Raw genomic sequence first — 19,410 nt, 5'->3', positions numbered from 1 at the left:
ATGAAATTTGGATTCAGATCTTGGAGTACAATGTAAGCACTTACAATGGAAAACTTGCTTTACAATTCCTTTCTATTACTACTTAATCACAGTATTTGTACATATTCTCATCTCAGTTCAATTTACATATCTTTAAGTCATCAACACTTTCACTGCAGCTGCGGCATTTAAGCACCTGTAACTTTTTTCTGTTCAATGTGGTTGGGGTGTACATGACTTGGTCATTTTTTTTATGTTCAGTGCAGCTGGGGCATATATAAATATATATATAATCTATCATTTTATTAATTTTCTATTATACTTAGTCACTGTCTTCCGTGTTAGAGATCTCTAGGTAGCACAAAGAAACAGATGAAAGAATGGCCCAACCCACCCACATACACATGTATATACATAAACACCCACACATGCACATATGCATACTTATACATTTCAACTGGCTGGTAAGGATATTCAATGTATGTGTGGCTCATGGTGAAGTGCCCGAGGATTGGCGGAATGCATGCACAGTGCCATTGTATAAAGGCAAAGGGGATAAAGGTGAGTGTTCAAATTACAGAGGTATAAGTTTGTTGAGTATTCCTGGGAAATCATATGGGAAGGTACTGATTGAGAGGGTAAAGGCATGTACAGAGCATCAGATTGGGGAAGAGCAGTGTGGTTTCAAAAGTAGTAGAGGATGTGTGGATCAGGTGTTTGCTTTGAAGAATGCATGTGAGAAATACTTAGAAAAACAGATGGATTTGTATGTAGCATTTATGGATCTGGAGAAGACATATGACAGAGTGGATAGAGATGCTTTGTGGAAGGTATTAAAAGTATATGGTGTGGGAGGTAAGTTGCTAGAAGCAGTGAAAAGTTTTTATCAAGGATGTAAGGCATGTGTACGAGTAGGAAGATGGGAAAGTGATTGGTTCTCAGTTAATCTTGGTTTGTGGCAGGGGTGTGTAATGTCTCCATGGCAGTTTAATTTGTTTATGGATGGAGTTGTTAGGGAGGTGAATGCAAGAGTTCTGGAGAGAGGGGCAAGTATGTAGTCTGTTGTGGATGAGAGCACTTGGGAAGTGAGTCAGTTGTTGTTCGCTGATGATATAGCGCTGGTGGCTCATTTGTGCGAGAAACTGCAGAAGTTGGTGACTGGGTTAGGTAAAAAGTGTGAAAGAAGAAAGTTGAGAGTAAATGTGAATAAGAGCAAGGTCATTAGGTTCAGTAGGGTTAAGGGACAAGTTAATTGGGAGATAAGTTTGAATGGAGAAAAACTGGAAGAAGTGAAGTGTTTCAGATATCTGGGAGTGGATTTAGCAGTGGATGGGGAAGGGGGCAAAGGTTCTAGGAATGTTGAAGAATGTGTGGAAGGCGAGAACGTTATCTCGGAGAGCAAAAATGGGTATGCCTGAAGAATAGTGGTTCCAACAATGTTATATGGTTGCAAGGCATGGGCTATGGATAGGGTTGTGCGGAGGAGGGTGGATGTGTTGGAAATGACATGTTTGAGGACAATATATGGTGTGTGGTGGTTTGATCGAGTAAGTAATGAAAGGGTAAGAGAGATGTGTGGTAGTAAAAAAAAGAGTGTGGTGGAGAGAGCAGAAGAGGGTGTATTGAAATAGTTTGGTCATATGGAGAGAATGGCCATGGAAAGATTGACAAAGAGGATAAATGTGTCAGAGATGGAGGGAACGAGAAGTGGGATACCAAATTGGAGGTGGAAGGATGGAGTGAAAAAGATTTTGAGCGATTGGGGCCTGAACATACAACAGGGTGAAAAGCATGCAAAGAATAGAGTGAACTGGAATGATGTGGTATACCGGAGTCGATGTGCTGTCCATGGATTGAACCAGGACATGTGAAGTATCTGGGGTAAACCATGGAGAGTTTTGTGGGGCCTGGATGTGGAAAGCGAGCTGTGGTTTTGGCGTATTACACATGATAGCTAGAGACTGAGTGTGAATGAATGTAGCCTTTGTTGTCCTTTCCTAGCGAAACCTCGCATGTGCGAGAGGGGAGGGGGGGTGCCATTTCATACGTGGTGGGGTTCCAACGGGAATGGATGAAGGCAGCAAGTATGGATATGTACATGTGCATATATGTATATGTCTATGTATGTATTTGCACGTATACGTTGAAGTGTATAGGTACGTATAAGTGCATGTGTGGGCGTTTATGTTTATCCATGTGTATGTGGGTGGGTTGGGCCATTCTTTCGTTTGTTTCCTTGTGCTACCAAGCTAATGCGGGAGACAGCGACTAAGTATAATAACATTTCAACATATACATATACAGACTTACACATATACACACATGTACACATTCACACTTGCTGCCCTCATCCCTGGGGATAAGGGAGAAAGAATACTTCCCATGTATTCCCTGCATGTTGTAGTAGGCGACTAAAGGGGGCAGAAGTGGGGAGGGCTAGAAATCCTCCCCTCCTTGTATTTAACTTTCTAAAAGGGTAAACAGATATACAATTATATTATACTTTGTCGCTGTCTCCCACGTTAGCGAGGTAGCGCAAGGAAACAGACAAAAGAAAGGCCCACCCCACCCATATACACATGCATATACATACACGTCCACACACGCACATATACATACCTATACATAACAACATATACATATTTATACATACACAGACATATACATATATACAAATGTACATAATTCATACCGTCTGCCTTTATTCATTCCCATCGCCACCCCTCCACACATGAAATGACAACCCCCTCTCCCCACATGCGAGCAAGGTAGTGCTAGGAAAACACAACAAAGGCCACATTCGTTCACACTCAGTCTCAAGCTGTCATGTATAATGCACCTAAACCACAGCTCCCTTTCCACATCCAGGCCCCACAAAACTTTCCATGGTTTACCCCAGACGCTTCACTTGCCCTGGTTCAATCCATTGACAGCACGTCGACCCAGGTATACCACACTGTTCCAATTCACTCTATTCCTTGCAAGCCTTTTACCCTCCTGCATGTTCAGGCCCCGATCACTCAAAATCTTTTTCACTCCATCTTTCCACCTCCAATTTGGTCTCCCACTTCTCCTCATTCTCTCCACCTATGACACATATATCCGCTTTCTCAATCTTTCCTCGCTCATTCTCTCCATGAGACCAAACCATTTCAAAACACCCTCTTCTACTCTCTCAACCACACTCTTTTTATTATCACACATCTCTCTTACCCTTTCATTCCTTACTCAATCAAACCACCTCACACCACATATTGTCCTCAAACATCTCATTTCCAACACATTCACCCTCCTCTGCACAACTCTAACCACAGCCCACACCTCACAACCATATAACATTGTTGGAACCACTATTCCTTCAAACATAGCCATTTTTACTTTCTGAGATAATGTCCTTGCCTTCCACACATTTTTCAACGCTCTCAGAACTTTCGCCCCCTCCCCCACCCTGTGACTCACTTCCGCTTCTATGGTTCCATCCGCTGCCAAATCCACTACCCGATATCCAAAACACTTCACTTCCTCCAGTTTTGCTTCGAAGAATGTATGTGAGAAATACTTAGAAAAACAAATGGATTTGTAGTGTAGCATTTATGGATCTGGAGAAGTCATATGATAGAGTTGATAGAGATGCTCTGTGGAAGGTATTAAGAGTATATGGTGTGGGAGGCAAGTTGCTGGAAGCAGTGAAAAGGTTTTATCGAAGGTGTAAGGCATGTGTATGAGTAGGAAGAGAGGAAAATGACTGGTTCTCAGTGAATGCTGGTTTGCAGCAGGGGTGCGTGATGTCTCCATGGCTGTAAAATTTGTTTATGGATATGGTTGTTAGGGAGGTGAATGCAAGACTTTTGGAGAGAGGGGCAAGTATGCGGTCTGTTGCGAGAGAGGGCTTGGGAAGTGAGTCAGTTGTTGTTCGCTGATGATACAGCGCTGGTGGCTGATTCGGGTAAGAAACTGCAGAAGCTGGTGACAGAGTTTGGTAAAGTGTGTGAAAGAAGAAAGCTGAGAGTAAATGTGAATAAGAGCAAGGTTATTAGGTACAGTAGGGTTGAGGTACAAGTCAACTGGGAGGTAAGTTTGAATGGAGAAAAAGTGGAGGAAGAGATGTGTTTTAGATATCTGGGAGTGGATTTGGCAGTGGATGGAACCATGGAAGCGGAAGCGAGTCACAGGGTGGGGGAGCAGGCGAAAGTTCTGGGAGCACTGAAAATGTGTGGAAGGCGAGAACATTATCTCGGAAAGCAAAAATGGGTATGTTTGAAGAATGGTGGTTCCAACAATGTTATATGGTTGCGAGGCGTGGGCTACGGATAGGGTTGTACGGAGGAGGGTGTGTTGGAAATGACATGTTTCAGGACAATGTGTGTTGTGAGGTGGTTTGATCGAGTGAGTAATAAAAGGGTAAGAGATGTGTGGTTAATAAAAAGAGTGTGGTTGAGAGAGCAGAAGTGATTTGGTCACATGGAGAGAATGAGTGAGGAAAGATTGACCAAGAGGATATATATATGTGTCAGAGGTAGAGGGAATGAGGAGAAGTGGGAGACCAAATTGGAGGTGGAAAGATGGAGTGAAAAAGATTTTGAGTGATCAGGGCCTGAACATGCAGGAGAGTGAAAGGCATGCAAGGAATAGAGTGAATTGGAACGATGTGGTATACTGGGGTTGACATGCTGTCTATGGATTGAACCAAGGCATGTGAAGCGTTTGGGGTAAACCATGGAAAGTTTTGTGGGGCCTGGAGATTCAGTGTGAATGAATGTGGCCTTTGTTGTCTTTTCCTAGCGCTACCTCACATGCATGCGGGGGGGAGGGGTAGTGTAAATGACTGGGAGATGTATAAAAGAGCAGCAGGAGGTCAAGAGAAAGGTGCAAGAGGTGAAATGAGAGTTGGGGTGAGAGAGTATCATTAAATCTTAGGGAGAATAAAAAGATGTTTTGGAAGGAGGTAAATAACATGCATAAGCCAAGAGATCATATGAGAACATCGGTGAAGGGGCAAATAGGGAGGTAATAACAAGTAGTGATGAAGAGAGAAGAGGAGATGGAGTGAGTATTCTGAAGGTTTGTTGAATGTGTTTGATGATAGAATGGCAGATATCGGGTGTTTTGGTCAGGAAGGTGTGCGAAGTGAAAGGGTCAAGGAGAATGGTTTGGCAAACAGAGAAGAGGTAGTGAAAGCTTTGCGGAAGATGAAAGCTGGCAAGGCAGTGGGTTTGGATGACACTGCAGTGGAATCTATTAAAAAAGGGGGTGACTGTTGTAGATTGGTTGGTAAGGATATTCAGTGTATGTATGGATCATGGTGAAGTTCCTGAGGATTGGAGGAATGCATGCACAGTGCCCCTGTATAAAGGCAAAGGGGATAAAGGTGAGCATTCAAATTACAGAAGCATAAGTTTGTTGAGTATTCCTGAGAAATCATATGGAAGGGTATTGAAAGAGGGTAAAGGCATGTACAGAGCAGGAGACTGGGGAAAAGCAGTGTGGTTTCAGAAGTGGTAGAGGATGTGTGGATCAGGTGTTTGCTTTGAAGAAATACTTAGAAAAACAGATTGATTTGTATGTAGCATTAATGGATCTGGAGAGGGCTATGACAGGGTTGATAGAGATGCTTGCGGAAGGTTTTAAGGGTATATGGTGTGGGAGGTAAGATGCCAGAAGCAGTGAAAAGTTTTTATCAAGGATATAAGGCATGTGTAAGAGTAGGAAGGGAGGAAAAAGATCGGTTCCCAGAGAATGTCGGTTTGCGGCAGGGGTGCTGATGTCTCCATGGTTGTTTAATTTGTTTACGGATGGAGTGGTTAGGGAAAAGAATGCAAAGAGTTCTGGAGAGGGGGAAAGTATGCAGTCTGTTGTTGATGAAAGGGCTTGGGAAAGGAGTCAGTTGTTGTTCGCTGATGATACAGCACTGGTGGCTGATTCGGGTAACAAACTGCAGAGGTTGGTGATTGAGTTTGGTAAAGTGTGTGAAAAAAGAAAGTTGAGAGTAAATGGGAATAAGAGCAAAGTTATTAGGTTCAGTAGGGTTGAGGGATAAGTTAATCGGGAGGTAAGTTTGAACGGAGAAAACTGGAGGAAGTGAAGTGTTCTAAATACCTGGGAGTGGACTTAGCAGCTGATGGAACCACGGAAGTGGAAGTGAGTCACAGGGTGGGGGAGGGGGCGAAGGTTCTGGGAAAGTTGAAGAATGTGTGGAAGGCAAGAACATTATCTCAGCAAAAATGGGTATATTTGAAGAAATGGTGGTTCCAACAATGTTATATGGTTGCAAGGCGTGGGCTATAGATAAGGCTGTGCGGAGAAGGGTGGATGTGTTGGAAATGAAATGTTTGAGGATAATATGTGGTGCGAGGTGGTTTGATTGAGTAAGTAATGAATGAGTAAATGAGATGTGTGGTAATAAAAAGAGTGTGGTTGAGAGGTGTGTTGAAATGGTTTGGACACATGGAGGAAATGAGTGAGGAAAGATTGACAAAGAGGATATATGTGTCAGAGGTGGAGGGAACAAGGAGAAACAGGAGACTAAATTGGAGGTGGAAGGATTTTGAGCAATCGTGGCTTGAACATACAGGAGGGTGAAAGGCGAGCATGTAATAGAGTGAATTGGAACGATGTGATATAACCGGGTCAATGGGCTGTCAATGGATTGAACCAGGGCATGTGAAGTGTCTAGGGTAAACCACAGAAAGGTCTGTGGGGCCTGGATGTGGAAAGGGAGCTGTAGTTTCAGTGTATTACACATGATAGCTATAGACTTGAGTGTGAACAGATGTGGCCTTTTTTTGTCTTTTCCTGGTGCTACCTTGCTGGAGGGTGAGATGCTATTTTATGTGTGGCAGGGTGGTGACAGGAACTGATGACAGCAGCAAGTATGAATATGTTCATGTGCATATATGTCTATGTTTGTGCATGTATATGTATGTATCCCTTGAAATGCATATGTATGTATATGTGTGTGTGTATAGGCATTTATGTATATACATACATGTATATGTGGGTGGGTTGGGCTATTCCTTGTCTGTTTCCTTGCGCTATCTTGCTAATGCGGGAGACGGAGATTAAGCAAAATATATATAATCATTTATTATTCATTATACTTAATCGCTGTTTCCCGCTTCAGGGAGGTAGCATAAGGAAACAGACGAAGAATGGCCCAACAACTCATATACACATATATATACACAAACGCCCATACATGCACACATACATTTCAACATATACATACATACACATACACACATATATATATATATGTACACACGTACATATTCATACTTTCTGTCTTCATCCATTCCCGTCGCCACCCCACCACACAGCTACTAATGCTTATAGTTTAATCCAACACTGTGTTTCAAGACACGAGAGCTTTACCTTCTTTACATAACTGGTATTTCTATGATGTCAAGGAAGCCTGAGCATGATCTGCACCTTCACATTAAGTAATAATCTTCAAAAGATTAAACAAATGAAAACCCTTAGTAATATTCATTCTTTGTCCAAAAATGTAACAAATCTCACTAAAGTATGCCTGAAAATATCCTTGAAATACCTCTATATCTAATAGTAGAGCAACATAAATTTAAGGGTACACCATAGACATGACCAGCATTTCATTCAGTAGAGATGTATATCATTTCATTTAAAAGATTACGTTCTACTGAATCGTAACAGCAAATGTATGGAGACTTTTTTTTAGACTGAGATTATCTCATACATGAGTGTTCCTTGGATATAAAGACAGCCACAGCGAAAGGGTTAATACTTACTACTAACAATGACTACCTTTCAAAATGTATTTCATATGTACATCGTGCACTAACATTTCATAACATTTCTTAATTCCTAGAATATCAAGAAAATGAAAATGAATGGCTCTCATATCATCACTTTTTGCTACTCCTGTGTTTATCAGTAAAAATCTATCTGAACATTACTGATAAATATACTAATAACAATGAAATTTTTAATGCACTCCAGAATGACAGTGACTTACAGTAAGTTGCCATTAGCAAATATATTTTCAGGATCAAAATACTGCTTCACAGCTCTAATGGCACCCAAGCTAGGCTCTGAGAATGTTTGACTCATCCACTGTCGCCGTACTTTTCCTATCCCATGATGGTGAGAAATGCTGCCACCACAAGCCAGGATTTCATTACGTGCATTACCCTGAAATGTAAAACTGATATGTATTCCAAGGTAAAAGCTAAAGCATAATCATTATGATAACCCAAAGGACACCTTAAGCATTCAGATTATGATGCATCATTACATATTCTAATACTACAGAGCTATAACAATATCTGAAATAGCTGAGACAGAATTAACTGGTTGAGCTCATGAACTGATGAATCAACTCTCAAACCTCGACTCACAGAACACTAACATGAGAGAATTGTGCAGTAATTCACATATCAATGGGGCACTCTGTGTATCAACATAGCTGTGTACATGGTAATATGTGTATCTATGTTTGAAGTCTTAACCACTCTATCCTCTTGTAGTGTCCTTGATCTCAGTATTTTGAAAAATATTAAAAGAAAATAAGATAAAGTGAAATTCTTTATAGTGCTTCTAGTGCAACTGACACATGATCATATCTAAAAATGGTGTATAATTCTATCCCTGGGGATAGGGGAGAAAGAATACTTCCCATACATTCCTCACGTGTTGTAGAAGGCAACTAAAGGGGACAGAAGCGGGGGGCTGGAAACCCTCCCCTCCTTGTATTTTCAACTTTCTAAAAGGGGAAACAAAAGAAGGAGTCATGCAGGGAGTGCTCATCCACCTCGAAGGCTCAGATTGGGGTGTCTAAATGTGTGTGGTTTAACCAAGATGAGAAAAAAGGAGAGACAGGTAGTATGCATGAGGAAAGGAACCTGGATGTTTTGGCTCTGAGTGAAACAAAGTGGCAGATATAGGGTGTTTTGGTCGAAGTGGTGTGCAAAGTGAGAGGGTTAGGGAGAATGATTTGGTAAACATAGAAGAGGTAGTAAAAGCTTTGCGGAAGATGAAAGCCGACAAGGCAGCGGCTTTGGATGGTATTGCAGTGGAATTTATTAAAAAAGGGGTGACTGTATTGTTGACTGGTAGGTAAGGTTATTTAATGTAAGTATGACTCATGGTGAGGTGCCTGAGGATTGGTGGAATGCTTGTATAGTGCCAGTGTACAAAGGCAAAGGGGATAAAAGTGAGTGCTCAAATTACAGAGGTATAAGTTTGTTGAGTATTCCTGGCAAATTATATGGGAGTGTATTGATTGAGAGGGTGAAGGCATGTACAGAGCATCAGATTGGAGAAGAGCAGTGTGGTTTCAGAAGTGGTAGAGGATGTGTGGATCAGGTGTTTGCTTTGAAGAATGTATGTGAGAAATACTTAGAAAAGCAAATGGATTTGTATGTAGCATTTATGGATCTAGAGAAGGCATATGATAGAGTTGATAGAGATGCTCTGTGGAAGGTACTAAGAATATATGGTGTGGGAGGCAAGTTGTTAGAAGCAGTGAAAAGTTTTTATCGAGGATGTAAGGCATGTGTACATGTAGGAAGAGAGGAAAGTGATTGGTTCTCAGTGAATGTTGGTTAGCGGCAGGGGTGTGTGATGTTTCCATGGTTGTTTAATTTGTTTATGGATGGGATTGTTAGGGAGGTGAATGCATGCAAGAGTTTTGGAAATAGAGGCAAGTATGCAGTCTGTTGTGGATGAAAGAGCTTGGGAAGTGAGTCAATTGTTGTTTGCTGATGATACAGCGCTGGTGGCTGATTCAGGTGAGAAACTGCAGAAGCTGGTGACTGAGTTTGGTAAAGTGTGTGAAAGAAGGAAGCCGAGAGTAAATGTGAATAAGAGCAAGGTTATTAGGTACAGTAGGGTTGAGGGACAAGTCAATTGGGAGGTAAGCTTGAATGGAGAAAAACTGGAGGAAGTAAAGTGTTTTAGATATCTGGGAGTGGATTTGGCAGAAGATGGAACCATGGAAGCGGAAGTGAATCACAGGGTGGGAGAGGGGGCGAAAGTTCTGGGAGCGTTGAAAAATGTGTGGAAGACGAAAACATTATCTCAGAAAGCAAAAATGGGTATGTTTAAAGGAATAGTGGTTCCAACAATGTTATATATATGGTTGCGAGGTGTGGGCTATAGATAGAGTTGTGTGGAGGAGGGTGGATGCACTGGAAATGAGATGTTCGAGGACTATATGTGGTGTGAGGTGGTTTGATCAAGTAAGTAATGAAAGGGTAAGAGAGATGTGTGGTAATAAAAAGAGTGTGGTTGAGAGAGCAGAAGAGGGTGTTTTGTAATGCTTTGGTCACATGGAGAGAATGAGTGAGGAAAGATTTACCAAGAGGATATATATGTGTCAGAGGTGGAGGGAAGGAGGAGAAGTGGGAGACCAAATTGGAGGTGGAAAGATGGAGTGAAAAAGATTTTGAGTGATTGGGGCCTAAACATGCAGGAGGGTGAAAGGCGTGCAAGGAATAGAGTGAATTGGAACGATGTGGTATATCAGGGTCGATGTGCTGTCAATGGATTGAACATGGATTGTACATGTGTATATATGTATGTCTGTGTGTGTATATATATGTATATGTTGAGACGTATAGGTATATATATTTGTGTACGTGGACGTGTATGTATATACATGTGTATGTGGGTGGGTTGGGCCATTCTTTCGTCTGTTTCCTTGCACTACCTCGCTAACACGGGAGACAGCGACAAAGTAAAATAAATGAATAAATAAATAATTCTAACTCTGGAAGGGTCATGTGCATGGCCTTCATGTGCAGAGTGTGGTCAACAATATATGAAGGATAACTCTGGAAGGGTTATGTGCATGGCCTTCATGTGCAGTGTGTGGTAAATAAGTGAAGGTAGGATATGTACAATGTTGATTCTCGAGGTCATACTTATCTGAAGCTACACCTAAAAAGTAAGTGATGGAAACTGATGATGGAAGTTAGAAGATGTATATTGGAGGATGTTTAAAATGAAAACCTATTATTCTTCCTTCCTAAAATACAATGAGTTATATTCACAATTTTCAATTCACAACTTTTTTCTATGTACAAGTGCTTCTCCTGCCTTAGTAAAGTAGCAAGAAAAGGAGTTGAAGAATGACTTTATTTGTGCACATTCACTCCCTCACTATCATGTGCAATGCACTATAACCAAAACCTTCCATACAGAGTAAAGCCCCAAAGACTATTTCATGGGGAACTTGACCACTTCATGTGCCCCGGTTCAGCTCACTGACAGCACACACATACACATGCATCCTATACCATATCAATCCAATCACTTATTCCTATGCATGTTTCTCACCCTCCTCTTTTTTTCTTTATCAAACTAAATTTTGTAAATGTACGAAAATGACAGATTCAATACAACTATATTAGGCCTAATGGGCAGCACAATATTAAACATTCAGTCATGGTTCTACAAAATAATATATGATAATGACATCACGTAAATTCAAAACAAGGCATTGATATCTAACACAGGATATCATTTCGCATCAGCCCTGTCTTCCTTCAATATCATTTCTATATCAGATTTATTGTATTGTAGCTCATTGCTTGAGACCAATTAAGTGATGTTATTTTCAGGCATTATCTTCTTGCATTTTAGTCATAAAGTCAAAATTGAGACACACACTAGGCTAGGCAGTGATGACAATATAGCTAAAATTCAACAACAACAGATCTCATAGGAACTGCCTTAAAATTCAAGTTAAGCAGACCCTGCTGGTCATCCAATCTGTCACAAGAACATGTTTCTACGTAACATGAAAAGCCTACATCTGCAATCTATTGGAAATGTTACATATATAGCCCTTCATATGATACAAATAATGTACTTTGAACATAATAAGCACTTAAATTTGACAAAACATCACTGAAATTTCTCTTGCTGATTTTTCAAGCATTTCTTTCTTTCAGATGCAAACAAAGAATAAAACATTGTTTTTGAGATCAACTTTTGTCAAGCTTGAACTTTATTGTGTTGACTGAAAAAAAAGACACCCTAATGTGGCCAGTGTGTGTGTGTGTGTGAATGGTGTTAAAAATCTTTCTTCCATTTGTTCAGTTAACATGTAACTCCTTTTGTGCTTATTTCCCTTTGTGCAATAACTAATTACAAATCACAACTTAAAAGTTCAACACATTTCCAGGACCACAACAAAGACGTTGTTTTAGAGAAATCTTGATGTAACATGATGGCTTACTCAACATTTCAAAACTAGAATGTGCATGAATAATGTGTTACCTCTCTACTCTAATGGGGCAGTACAGTCACATGATCCCTGAAACAGGTCAGGGTGACTGTGCCAAGAAGTGCTGGTAAATCAGAGGATTTCTGAAAATGGGCAAAGTTTCCAGCAGTCCAAAATTAATTTTTGGCAAGTTTCTGGATTTTCTGAATCAAAGATGAGGGTTTCACACCTTTTGTGGCAGATATCTGCATTATTTCTGGCAGGTATATCCAAAATATCAAATTAGTTTTGACATTCTGCTAGTAGGAATCCTAAACACCACCAAAATTTTGAGCCATCCCAGCCTGACGTAGAGATTTCCCTGAACTTTCACTCATTGTCCGGGTTTTTCTTTTATCATACAAAAAATTGCAACTAAAACATATATGAATACAAGATAAAGCACAAGAAAGTATGGCCATGTGTGTAAAAAGGTAAATGGAAGTAAAAAATATTAATATGGAGTAATACCTTCCAAGTTAATGTACATCAAAATATACAAAAGTATCACAAAAGTTATGTAAAGAAAGAAGTTTGCATCCAGGAAATAATGATGGGAGATGGATAATTCAATGTGGGAAATAAAAAGGTAAATGGAAATAAAAAATATTAATATAGAGTAATACGTTCCAAGGTAATGTACATCAAAATATACAAAAATATCAGAAGAGTTATGTAAAAAAAAGAAGTTTGCATCCAGGAAATAATGAAGGGAGATGGATAATTCAATGTGGGAAGTAACTGTGAGAAACAAAAAAGTGTCAGAACTTGATGCTGCTGAGGCCAAAAAGAAAAAAAAAAAAAAACTAGTAATACTTGTATGTGTGTGTAATCAACTAAGGGGAGGAGTTTTATACTCTTTTGTGTTTGTGAGTGTGTGTGTGTGTGTGTGTGTGTGTGTGTGTGTTTACTGATAGTCTACAGAAGCTTCACGTGTGATGTTTTTATTTCTCTTACTGTCACTGTCCAATACCAGAAAACCATGCTGGTAATAAAACCGAAGCCATGATATTCTTTTAGTAACACCAATTTTACCTGAATTCTTTGAAAACAAATCTAACAAAATATCAAAAATCCATAATTCATACCTCAATCTCTTCGTACACATGCACAGGGTCAGAAAGGCCTCGATAGTTGAAGGCAAAGTAGAAATACACACAGGCACCAGCATCATATGTCTGAGTTACTCGGCAAGTAACAAATGTGTGCTTGATTCTTCTTTCTGTAAATAATCATTATTAGTCAAAAAAGTTATCACACTAATCCTAATCTACAAAATATAAAAAAAAGGGTAAATACCCTCAACACACTGATGTTTAACATGTAATGAAAAACTATTTAACCTCATATCCCCAAAATAAGCACTGCAAGGATGAGATACACTGTCTGGCAAAAGGATGATTCTTTTTCCTTTTACCATTCTTTTCTGTATCACGTTGTCTTTGGCAGCATTCACTTTATTCCCAAAGGTATGCCTCCTAATCTTAAACTTCAAATTGTCCTAAAAAGGTTCCCAGTTCTGTTAACTGTTCTTGCTAATCTATTTTACTCTTTCATCTTGGTTATAGTGATTATTTAATGGAACCCACATGCAATGGTCACCAGGAGGAGAAGAAAACCCTTGGGGCCAAAGATAATCCCTAAACTGCCCCCAAAGCCTCCAATCTCTACACTATCCCCATACTTTCAAAGCATAATTCGAAATCCCTATTTTGATTGCTAACTTCTGTCCCCATGTGGTTGGGAAGAGGTAACAAAAATCTAAAACTGCAACTCCCCTCAACTTAATCAACCTTTTAAATGCATTGTCTGTCTCTTAGTAGTTCACCCTTTCTTGAATACATCATACATTTGCTTCTACTTATAATCCTTTGTTATTTATCCCACAACAGCTTTCTAACCTAGTGAAACCTTAGCATTCTACCCATACTTTATCAAAAAAAAACTACTCTCAGTTCAATGCTTAATTCTTCACACTTATCAATTCCAAGTTGCCACACCATCCTCCAAAAAATCCATCTCTCTTGCCCATAATTCATCAGCCACCTTTCAATTTCAGATAAACATTTCATTAGAATATACTTTGTGCTTGTCCTTTGATATGTAAATTATCTCTGTGCCAGCAAATTGACATAAATTTGTTATGTTTACCAGATAAATTTTTTTTTATATCATTTCTTATTATCATAATTTGTCGCTGTCTCCTGCGTTAGTGAAGTAGCGCAAGGAAACAGATGAAAGAATGGCCCAAAACCCAACCACATACACATGTATATGCATACACGTTAACACATGCACATATAAATACCTATATATATCAAAGCATACATGTATATACACACTCAGACACATACATAATTCATACTGTCTGCCCTTATTCTTTCCTGTCGCCACCCCGCCACACATGAAGTGACAGCCCCCTCCCCCCGCATGTGCATGAGGTAACGCTAGGAAAAAACAAAGGCCACATTCGTTCACACTCAGTCTCTAGCTGTCATGTATAATGCACCGAAACCACAGCTCCCTTTCCACATCCAGGCCACACAAAACTTTCCATGGTTTACCCCAGACGCTTCACATGCCCTGGTTCAATCCATTGACAGCACATCGACCCCGGTATAAAACATCGTTCCAATTCACTCTATTCCTTGCATGCCTTTCACTCTCCTGCATGTTCAGGCCCTGATCACTCAAAACCTTTTTCACTCCATCTTTCCACCTCCAATTTGGTCTCCCACTTCCACTCGTTTCCTCCACCTCTGACACATATATCCTCTTTGTCAATCTTTCCTCACTCATTCTCTCCATGAGACCAAACCATTTCAAAACACCCTCTTCTGCTCTCTCAACTACACTCTTTTTATTACCACACATATCTCTTATCCTTTCATTACTTTCTCGATCAAACCACCTCACACCACATATTGTCCCCAAACATCTCATTTCCAGCACATCACCCTCCTCTGCACAACTCTATCTATAGCCCATGCCTTGCAACCATATAACATTGTTGGAACCACTATTTCTTCATACATACCCATTTTTGCTTTCCAAGATAACGTTCTCGACTTCCACACATTTTTCAATGCTCCATAACTTTCACCCCCTCCCAACTCTATGATTCACTTCCGCTTCCATGGTTCTATCCCCTGCCAAATCCACTCCTAGATATCTAAAACACTTCACTTCCTCCAGTTTTTCTCCATTCAAACTTACCTCCCAATTGACTTGTCCCTCTTATTCACATTTACTCTCAGCTTTCTTCTTTCACACACTTTACCAAACTCCATCACCAGCTTCTGCAGTTTCTCACCTGAATCAGCTACCATCGCTGTATCATCAACGAACAACAACTGACTCACTTCCAAAGCTCTCTCATCCACAACAGACTGCATACTTGCCCCTTTCCAAAATTTTTGCATTCACCTCCCTAACAACCCCATCCATAAACAAATTAAACAACCATGGAGACATCACACACCCCTACCGCAAACCAACATTCACTGAGAACCAATCACTTTCCTCTCTTCCTACATGTACACATGCCTTACATCCTCGATAAAAACTTTTCACTGCTTCTAACAACTTGCCTCCCACACCATATATTCTTAATACCTTCCACAGAGCATCTCTATCAACTCTATCATATGCCTTCTCTAGATCCATAAATGCTACATACAAATCCATTTGCTTTTCTAAGTATTTCTTACATACATTCTTCAAAGCAAACACCTGATCCACACATCCTCTACCACTTCTGAAACCACACTGCTCTTCTCCAGTCTGATGCTCTGTACATGCCTTCACTCTCAATCAATACCCTTCCATATAATTTCCCAGAAATACTCAACAAACTTATACCTCTGTAATTTGAGCACTCACTCTTATCCCCTTTGCCTTTGTACACTGGCACTATGCAAGCATTCTGCCAATCCTCAGGCACCTCACCATGAGTCATACATACATTAAATAACCTTACCAACCAGTCAACAATACAGTCACCCCCTTTTTTAACAAACAATAGAGATATCAAAATATATTAATGAACTAACCTTTACACTCAACTTGAGAACTAACCTTTACATTCAGACTTGATGCGATGTTTAACATTATGGCAGAGGGTATATACTCGATCCCAAGGTACAGAAGTTTCAAAAGACTCAGCAACAATACCATAGTCAAATCCCAGATCCTGAAAAATTATGCTCTGGAATTTCTCAAAAGAATGAACTTATCTGCAATTATGTATCTCAAACAAATGAGCCTATCTATTCACATAAATCTTATGTATCCTGCCATGCATTATGGAAATCCATTGGTCTTTCACCCAAATACCATTAAATGAATATTTCACCATATGCATAAGAGAAACCCTCATCTACATGCACAGGTGTCCATCTTCAGATTACCAAATTACATCCTGAGAATACAATGTTTTAAGGTAAATCAGTCTCAATATTGGCCTAAGGTCCACCAGTGGGGACAAACTAGACTAAATCTTGTTAGTTTTCAAAGAAACATTATTACACACCAAATGCATAAAATGAAAAAAAAAATACCCTCTCCCTTTTCCTATCTGTCCTGTGATTTCTGCCAAACCATCCTGGTGGCTGTGCAAGAAATGGTGGTAAACTCTATTCAGTAATTATTTTCTTATAAAAGAGTAAAGACTCCCTCCTGCAATTTACAACATTCTTCCCTGCACATGATGAACAGTTACCCCCAACACTGCCTACATGCACTGAAAAGGAAATTTACAAGGGAAGAGCAAGACTTTTACCATAAAACTAATGTTTCTGTAGAAGCAAATAGGTTGTCAATCTTCTAGAATTAGAAACCAAAGGGTTGGTTGATAAAATGGGTACCTGGCTCTGGCTAGGGTATTTATGTATATAGCGTTAATGAGATGGCCCTGATTGGAGTGTCAGTTGCCTGTGCCATCTCAGCTTAAGAAAAAATGTATTTGGATCCACATTACATCATCTCATAAAAGCCTATCTATCCTTCTATCCTACATGAATAACTACAGCCAATGCTCTTAGTTTAAGAAAAAAATTACTTTAAACTAAACATCAGAAAAAATAGAGAAAACTTAAAAGCTGGCAAAATTAAGGTACGGTGTGATAAGATTGTGATCATAAGAACAGCAGATGAAATGTGAGTGAAATGCAATGGATGTCCAATTCAGGAACACAAACTTTAGAGCAGTTTCTAAACTAAGTAATATCACAGAGTAATACTTCCCACGTATTCCCTGTGTGTTGTAGAAGGCAACTAAAAGGGAAGGGAGTGGGGGGCTGGAAATCCTCCCCTCTCGTTTTTTTTAATTTTCCAAAAGAAGGAACAGTGAAGGGGGCCAGGTGAGGATATTCCCTCAAAGGCCCAGTCCCTGTTCTTAACGCTACCTCACTAACATAGGAAATGGCGAATAGTATGAAAGAAAAGAAAATGCTAACTACATGAAGAAACAAAGGGAATAAAAAGCCTTGAACCCATTAAGTTGTGTAATGCAGAGGCCTTGGTTACACAGCCCAAATGTGGCTCATTCTAACCCAAGACAACCTTATTCACATTATCATTTTGCACCCAAAAACTCACTTTATGGGGTTCCTGTAGCTTTAAAGCTGAACTTCATGCAAGAACAAGAAAATAATGGAATCCTTTGGAGTAAGAAGGTCTTCGACAAGATTGCTCCCTTACGTCTAATATGATGATGAAACTTTGCCAAAGGTGACTTCTCACTTGTAGTGCATGGTGACAACATTTCAGACATAAAACTAAATGTCCTGTGTAACTGCTAATCAATTGGGAATTTCAGCTCACCCTTATGTAGGCAATCACAAATGTTAGCATGTAGCCTCTCTGTCCATTTGCTTCACCAGCTGGGATACCACCATTGCCAAGTGCTATGTCATACAAGCGCTTCTCTTGTGATGATACCTCCAGTTCGGAACCTGTTATAGATTACAGAAATGATACATACATATATTTCTTAAGATGTGCACTGGTCAATTTAAGAAATACTTCACTGAAGTCTCTTTAACATGGGAAAATTCTTTCATTCAACACTTTAACAGTTTCACATTTACTATAATTCAATATACAGGTACACCACCAATTTTCCAGAACTCTTGGTTCCAAAGCCTTGCTGGATTAACCATTTTGCAGGACCAACCGTGGTCACGCACCAATAATTCATCAACACACCTCTAACCCACTAATTATACATCTCCCATGAGTCTAAAGTATACCATGGATAGCTAGATATTCAAATTAAACAAATATTAAATGTAAATCAAACTTATTTATTTTATTTATTTTGCTTTGTCGCTGTCTCCCGCGTTAGCAAGGCAGCGCAAGGAAACAGATGAAAGAATGGCCCAACTCACCCACATACACATGTATATACATACACGTCCACACACGCAAATATACATACCTATACATCTCAATGTACACATATATATATACACACACAGACATATACATATATACACATGTACATAATTCATACTGTCTGCCTTTATTTATTCCCATCGCCACCTCGCCACACATGGAATAACAACCCCCTCCCCCCTCATGTGTGCAAGGTAGCGCCAGGAAAAGACAACAAAGGCCATATTCGTTCACACTCAGTCTCTAGCTGTCATGTAATAATGCACCGAAATCACAGCTCCCTTTCCACATCCAGGCCCCACAGAACTTTCTATGGTTTACCCCAGACACTTCACATGCCCTGGTTCAATCTAATGACAGCAAGTCAACCCCAGTAAACCACATCGTTCCAATTCACTCTATTCCTTGCACACCTTTCACCCTCCCACAAGTTCAGCTCCCGATCGCTCAAAATCTTTTTCACGCCATCCTTCCACCTCCAATTTGGTCTCCCACCTCTCCTTGTTCCTTCCACCCCTGACACAAACATCCTCTTTGTCAATCTTTCCTCACTCATTCTCTTCATGTGACCAAACCATTTCAATACATCCTCTTCTGCTCTCTCAACCCCACTCATTTTATTACCACACATCTCTCTTACCCTTTCATCACTTACTCGATCAAACCACTTCACACCACATATTGTCCTCAAACATCTCATTTCCAACATATCCACCCTCCTCCGCACAACTCTATCTATAGCCCAAGCCTTGCAACCATATAACATTGTTGGAACCACTATTCCTTCA

General features: G+C 40.0%; 1 protein-coding gene across 2 annotated transcripts in view; it reads right to left on the bottom strand.

Annotated features, from left to right (window-relative positions):
- Positions 1–19,410, bottom strand: part of Agps (alkyldihydroxyacetonephosphate synthase) — a 76,131-nt gene that overhangs the window by 28,474 nt on the left and 28,247 nt on the right. For both annotated transcript variants that reach the window (XM_071667459.1, XM_071667460.1), the window contains exons 10-13: positions 18,050–18,180; positions 16,304–16,418; positions 13,315–13,448; positions 7,973–8,148 (exon numbers count right to left, since the gene is read on the bottom strand). In XM_071667459.1, coding sequence (XP_071523560.1) covers positions 7,973–8,148; positions 13,315–13,448; positions 16,304–16,418; positions 18,050–18,180 — 556 coding nt within the window. The remainder of the gene's footprint in view (positions 1–7,972; positions 8,149–13,314; positions 13,449–16,303; positions 16,419–18,049; positions 18,181–19,410) is intronic.

Source organism: Panulirus ornatus, chromosome 12, assembly GCF_036320965.1.
Source record: "Panulirus ornatus isolate Po-2019 chromosome 12, ASM3632096v1, whole genome shotgun sequence".
In the NCBI taxonomy this organism is placed as follows: domain Eukaryota; kingdom Metazoa; phylum Arthropoda; class Malacostraca; order Decapoda; family Palinuridae; genus Panulirus; species Panulirus ornatus.
This window is presented reverse-complemented; position numbering and strand designations above follow the sequence as displayed.